Source organism: Populus trichocarpa, chromosome 6, assembly GCF_000002775.5.
Source record: "Populus trichocarpa isolate Nisqually-1 chromosome 6, P.trichocarpa_v4.1, whole genome shotgun sequence".
Classification (NCBI taxonomy): domain Eukaryota; kingdom Viridiplantae; phylum Streptophyta; class Magnoliopsida; order Malpighiales; family Salicaceae; genus Populus; species Populus trichocarpa.
In genome coordinates this window covers 25,762,118-25,769,431 of record NC_037290.2, presented here as the reverse complement: position 1 = coordinate 25,769,431, position 7,314 = coordinate 25,762,118, and the positions used below count along the sequence as shown (strand labels likewise).

The window sequence follows — 7,314 nt, the reverse complement described above, 5'->3', positions numbered from 1 at the left end:
GGACGTGCATATAGTACTTGCGAGCCTTACATAAATTTTTTGTTTACTGTTTGTGATATAGCATCCACACACCAATTTTTTTTGTTTAAAATCTTTTGTGTATTGCTCCAGCAAGCGAGGATGCCATTGCCTCCAAGCCCAAGCGACGTGTGTGTCATTTTCAGCTTCAAAGATGACTTTTTTTTATATTTATAAAAGTCATCATTGAAATTTCAATCTGTCTTTAATGTCTTTTTTTTCTTTCTCTTCTACTTTAGTTATTGTGCAAGTCCATTTTTTTTCTTTCTTCTCTATCTATTTCATCAAGTCCCTTTTTTTTATATATATTTAGTTATCTTTAATATATTCTATTATTATAGAATTAAATGAATTTTGCTAAGAAATTAATGGAATAATCTTCTGAAAAATAAAAAAAATTGTTAATTTTTGTTCAACTTAAATAAAAATAATTTTAATTTTTTAGTTTTGTAAAAAAAACAGCCGATGAAATGATAATAATAATGGAACTAAAGTTAACTAAATAACATTGAGGTACCAAATGCATTTTGAGTAGAGAAGAAAGACAAAGAAAAAGAAATTATCAATTGTTTTTTTTTAAATGATATGGGACGTGCATTTGTCAAAAGTTATGCTTGTTTGAAAAATATTTTTTTAATTGTGTTAGTTTAGCAAATTTTTTACCCCATTATGCTATTGTTGAGACAAACTCTATAATTTTTTTAGTGAGATAACATAAATAAATATGGTGGTCACGAAGGTACTAAAGAAGTTGCTTTAAAATCGTATCAAATTAATATAAAAAATGTATCATTAAATTGTTAAAAAAAAATAATGTTGATTAATATATGAGTTAGTTTGAAAATATATTTTTTAAGAAAAAGCTAAATATTACACCTTTAATATAATCTAGATTTTACATGGAAACAACTCTACGAAATGCAAAGAAGCCGGATAGAAGAAGTACTACTACATATTTTACTTAACTATTTTTATAGACTCAATCAATTCTAATAAATTAATAATATATTTTGTCCATTTGATCTTTGTAATCGGCTAGACAAATACAAATCAGTGAGGTAGGTTGACAGCGAATATAGATTAGTCAAAGTAAATAATATTTAAATAATTAAATGCATAAGATCCAGTATGGCTTGTCTTATGGGATTTCTCATCGAAAATGGACATAACCTTAAAAATTCTAGCCCTGGCCAATAGCATGTAACCTGGTCATTAAAACCAAATTCCAAGAAAGGAACCTTGACAGACCAGCATAAAGCCAAGTCAAATTACAACATGGATCCAAATTTTTATCATGAGTTAGCGGTTCCTTAGTCCCTGGTTACACCTTAGCCCTTTATTTTTTAAATCTATAACTTAATCCTTTCATCCTTGTTGATCATTGTTTTATTTAAATTCCTTTTTTTAAAGGGAAAGTTGGATTAGATATACAAAGTAAAACTATAAATTAAAATTGTTTTATCTAATAACATGTAATTCTAAACACTCAACCAAATACGGAAGTAATAAACAATAAAAATGTAATAATTAAAGAGTGAAAGTTTAGAGAGATTGCACCAAGATTTATAGAGGTTCAACAAACCACTTACTCTCTCCTTGAATTTCCGTTCAAGAGTTTCACTATTGCACATCGGTTTTCTTAGCAGGTGAGACCAAATCGTTACGTGATTTTTTTGCAGTTGCAAGATCAAACTCAATCCTTTTGCTGGTTTATGATCAAATCATTATCCCCAATATTTTTATGAGCTAAAGACTAGGAAACCTTTCACCAATTTGTTGAAGGACAAGTATTAAACCACTCATAATTTTGTCACTGAAAGACTTTTCCAAGTGTTTAGAGTGTCACTTACACTTTCCACAATATATTCTCTTAGTGGTGTTAATTGAAATAACAATTAAGTTTTTAGGAGGATTTTGTCAATTCATACCTAACATTGTTTTTTGATGATTACAATTGAAACAATGGTGTTATATGTTGTTTTTTAACTAGAGTATGCCTAGATTTTTGCCTCAAAAGTTCCACGCTTGTTTTGGGCAAGTAAAAGACTATTTATAGGCTTAGAAAAGAAACAAGCTATTAGACACAGTTTTCTGCATGTTGGCAGAATCGGTCAAACCATTTTAGAATTGGTTAGACCATTTTTTAAAACTTCGAGAGTTTCTGAAAATTTTATGGGAACGGACTAGCCGATTTGAAAAACGGCTAGACCAATTTGAGAAATGATTTGATCATTTCTTAAAACAATTGAACTGTTTTAGCTACTTCCTTGTCGTTTTCAATATGGTGAAATTGTTTTTGCTACTGTCTAGATTTTGCCCCATTTTTATGTTTTGGTCTTTTCTTGGTTTTCTTGGGTTTTTTTGGGTTTGTTTAAGGTGTCCTAAACAAGCCTAGTGTTGTTTGAAAAATCCTATTACAAATTCTTGATCAGCAAAGTTGTTATCGTAATTTCTACAAGTTTTTCTTAACCTTCACGAATCCTTTTCTTGTTTTTTTGATGATTTTTTGAATGTTATTATATCATTGCAAATTAATGTGTTTGCAACATATAATACATATTTATATGGCATATTAACATATTTTTATTTTAATCATTTAAGTATGGAATACATTATGATATTAATAATGTAACATGCATATATCAAAACTATATCAAAATAATGTTTTATTATATCTAATATTTATGTTATAATCAAAACATACAATTAAATCATTATTGTATCCATAAGGCTAACAACATCTCATTGTTTTTCTAAACTCACACAATGTTGGTTTTCTTCTAAGAAGAAGGTAAATCCATAGTTATAAAACTTAGACTGGCTCAATGGGTCAATTTGAGGCTTAAATTGATCTGGGATGAAGAAAAAATAAAGAAATAAAAAAACTCAGCTGACTCGATTAAAAACTCGAATTGAGCTGGTGAAAACTCGGTCCTTAACTTATTGATTTTTTTTGATTTTTTTTGTCAAAATAAAATTGTTTTTAACTTTTTTTTTAAAAAAGAACAATTGACCTACCCTCGAGTTAGATTTTATAACTATGTTTAAATCATCAAAAGACCAATTTGGAATTTAGACTAAAAAAACAAATATTTTTACATGAAAACGAGTAATATGAGTTAAGGCATCTCCAATGAAAAAGCCAAGAGTAAAAAACTATTTTTTTTTACAACTTTTCTCCCTTGATTTTATAGTTCCAAAAGGATAGCCCATCGAAGAGCTAAAATAGTTTTTTTCTATCAAATAAGTCATTTTTACATAACTATCAAAATAGCCAAGAAAATAAAATATATTATTTAAATAGTCATTCTTTCATCAATTAAACTTTTTTCAATGGTTTTTCTCGAAAAAAATCAAAAGTATTAATATTAAATATATTAAAATACAAATGGATTGTTAAAATTGGAGCGCAAATAAGAAGAAAAACTATGTCAATAATTTGGCTCTTTGAAATGGTTTTTGCCATTGGAGATGCCTTTAATGAACTAAGTTATAGATTTTCAAACATGAAGTACTAAGTTATTTGGTGTTCAAAGTGTAGGGTCTGAAGTATAATGTTGTTTGTCCTTTCAGTATCCTATGTGGAAAAAAGCAATGGAAATGCCCACGAGGAAACAGGCAAGAACAGTAACGATGATAAAGATTATACGTTAGATTCACCAGACATCTAGACTGGTACTAACCGGTCCTCCTCAAACAAAGGGAAAGGTCAACAAAACACTCCCATTTCCCCATTTCTTACATCTTTGGTGCCGTTTTCTATGGGGCACTACTTTAATGTGGTGTTGGATCATATCTTTACATATAACCGATTTTTTTTTTTTTTAATCAACACACTTTAAAAAAGTTTCTGCAAAAAATAACATGGGTAGAAATTTATTTATTTTTGTTTGAAAAAACAGCACAACTTGATAAATTTAATAATTTCATAAAAATTCATGGCAAGGAATAATAATTTTTAAAAATCAAATCACAGAAATAAATCGAAACTTCGATGGTATTGAAAAGATTTTAAAAATATAAATTTAATAATATCAAAAAAAATTTACCAACTATAATCATAGTGAATTACACAAGCATCTCATAAAACTTTTTCAAACTTCAAAATTTTCAGATGAAATTGCAATTGAATCCATCCATTCTTTACTTAATAATAATTTCAGGTTTGAGTTCAAAATGGTTAAAATGAAATTTCTCATTAATATAATAATTAGTGTACTAATTTAAACGTACACGATTTGCTTATAAATCCCATCAGGGACTTAATTTAAGAACTCAAAAAAAAAAAAAAAAAAACAAACTCTTCATACATGGAAATGAAACTTCGAGTGATCCAATACGTGGCTACCAAGAGGTTAGAGATCAGAGACATAGGTCTCAAGGCTGTACTAGTTTACAGGTACCAATAGAAAATAAATAAAGGACAGAAAAGGGAAAAGACCTACTTCACATGCATCTTGTCTTCATCTAAATGTGATTGAAATCTAGGAAATTTCCATCACACCTACTGTTTCAATCAAAATCAAACCAGCCAGACCAGACCCAACAAATCAAATAGTACCAGACATCCGAATTAAGGCTTCTACATTACAAAGATTATGCAAGAAAAATTGAATCTTTAATTGTACTGGAAACTTGATTGCAGAACCCAAGCAAGGTCAATTGCAGTAGTTGCCCAGAAGGAGATTAAAGACCACAAGAAATTGAATCTTGTCTGAGTACAGAAAGAAAAGATTAATGTTTGATTTAATTGTATGTGTCTTGTGCTAATTCATTGAGTATTATACTAGTATGTTCATCAACAAATAATGGGTTAGTGACAAAAACAGAAATTTAACAAAAGATCACCAAAAACAGAAGAGAATTCATCCATTAATCCATCAACTAATCTTTTACTTCCTCCAAGCATAAACCAACAAAGAGAATCCAATAGGACCACCACAAAGTTCACTTTCTTCAGTGCTACTAGCCCATTCCATTACTGAAGAACTGCCACCAGAAGATGCTGAGGACATGGAAATTGATGAAGAAGATGAACTCCTTGCAGCTGTTCTCATCAAGCTCTTTCTCATCTTTCTCCACTCTATTGGACTCATTCCGAAACTAGTGGTACTACTTGATGAATTCTGTTGCCATAAAACAACATCTTTGTTGTTGTTTTTCTCATTGATTTCTTGTTGTTGATGATGACAACCATAAGCTTCAATTTGTTCTTGTTTCTGTACTACTTCCTCTTCTTCTTTGGGGTACTGGTCTAAATTGCTTTCAAATCTGAACATAAACACTGCATGGTCAGTGTTTATGTCATCAAAAAGCCAGTTATAGACATCCCATGAGACTTGTATAGGGACACCATCAACTTCGATCCTCTCATTTCCTCTAAATTTCCACTTCAATCTCTTTATCTGCAAAACCCTTTTGTTATCAACACAAAAACACAATCTTGCATCATTGTTCACACTACAATCTATTGAAATCTCTCTGTTCTTGCCCCCAAATCTTGCTCTTGTAGTGTAAACTCTGTTGCCAAACACATGTTCTCTTCTCAAAACAAGAACCTGGGCTCTCTCTTTCTTCAAAGCTTTAGTCTTCGCAAAAGCTTCTTTGGTCAAATCACCAACAAGAAGCACCATTTCTCGTTCAACAACCACAGCTATGTAGAACCCAGACTGGGGTTCGTGTCCTGATCCAAATTTGGCTCTAGAGAGGTCCCAAAAGATTTGAATTCTTGGGGTTGGAGTGTTAGCATCCTGGTTAGTAACATGGAATTTCTTGGATCCATGCTTTTTCCAAAACAACGAGGGTTTGATATTGAGGTGAAAAGATATGGTAGAGAGAGAGAGTGGGTTAGAGTGAAAACCAGGAGAGCAGTAGCTGTTGTTGCAGTCAATGGGGTGGAGGTGGAGATGAAGAGAATGGCCTAAAAAGCAACTTGACCAAGTAAGAGAGAAGAGGCCAAGGTCAGTTTGGTAGAGGCAGGTGGTGAGGTTAGAGTTGCCTGAATTAGGTGGCGGCGGCGGTGTTGGTGGGGGGAGGTGGTGGATGTCGGCTGTGGAAGGGCGGAAGCAAGCAGGGAAAGGGGAGGAGGAATGGTGGTGGGGCATTTGTGTCTGTATGAAAGAACTTGGAATTTGTGTTCAAGAGCTTACAATTTTTAGGCTTAGAAAAATATGAAGGGCTAACAACAAGATTGGTGCTTTTTATATGAGGGAGGGACAATAAATTTGACCGAAATGCAAATAGACTGAAACTAAAGGGGGAAGACTATCTTTCCAAAAGGAAGGAGATAGAGAGAGAGAGAGAGAGAGAGAGAGAGAGGGTAATTTTGGTAGGCACCAATTATTTTTTATACATTTCTAAGTACAGAGAAGATCATATGCATATGTTACTCTGTAGTCATAAGATGATTATATACAGATTTAGGTAGGTACTTTCTTTCTCATTAATTTACATGCTATAAATGGCTAGAAGCAGTCAAGGGTCTAAATTATGTGTTAATCGTAATGGGGCATGAGAGTAATTAGGTAAACATATTTACTTCATGAAATTAAATGGAGGTTAGAGTTAATTTTGTATTGTTTCTGAGTGAGATGATTTTTTTTTTGTATAAGCCATTTGTTAATTAAGAGAAGTTCCCCCATGTCTGGCAAAAAAAAAAAAAAAAAACTCTTCTTTCATATTTTTATGTTTTTTTTTAAGGTATCTCCAGCTTAAAAAATTTTTAAATTTTTTTTAAAATATTTTTGAAACACAAAAACAAACAGGCAAAGAACAAACAGGTAATCCTTACCTATTTATTTTTACGTTTCAAAAGTATTTTTGAAAAAATTTAAATTTTTTTTTCTTTGCTTCAAATTAATATTTTTTTGGTATTTTCAAATCATTTTAATGTACTGATGTTAAAAATAATTTTTAAAAAATAAAAAATATATTATTTTAATATATTTATAAATAAAAAACATTTTAAAAAATAATCACAACTAAAACAAGCACCTCTTCCAAGAACCCAAAACTACTTGTTTAAGTGGCCAGAGCCTCTTCCACTCAAGCCTGGCATGAGCCTCAGCTAATACGGATTAGATTATTTCGATAAATATATACAACCAACTTCAATCATTTTATCTATTAACATTTTATAAGATTTTACAAAATATTTATCACTTAGCTTTTAAGATCTGATCCTGTGGTCTCATATAATTTATATGATAAATACAAAGTCATGTTTGGTTAATGTTTAAAACAAAAAAATATAGAGAAGACATGTTTCTTTCATTATATATGAGACAATAATTAAAT

General features: G+C 30.7%; 1 protein-coding gene across 1 annotated transcript; it reads right to left on the bottom strand.

Moving 5' to 3' along the window:
* Nucleotides 1-4,758: 4,758 nt before the first annotated feature.
* LOC18100702 (uncharacterized) lies at nucleotides 4,759-6,347 on the bottom strand. The gene has a single exon (XM_006382035.3). The coding sequence runs from the start codon at nucleotides 6,120-6,122 to the stop codon at nucleotides 4,911-4,913; it is 1,212 nt and encodes a 403-aa protein (XP_006382097.2). The 5' UTR covers nucleotides 6,123-6,347; the 3' UTR covers nucleotides 4,759-4,910.
* Nucleotides 6,348-7,314: the final 967 nt, after the last annotated feature.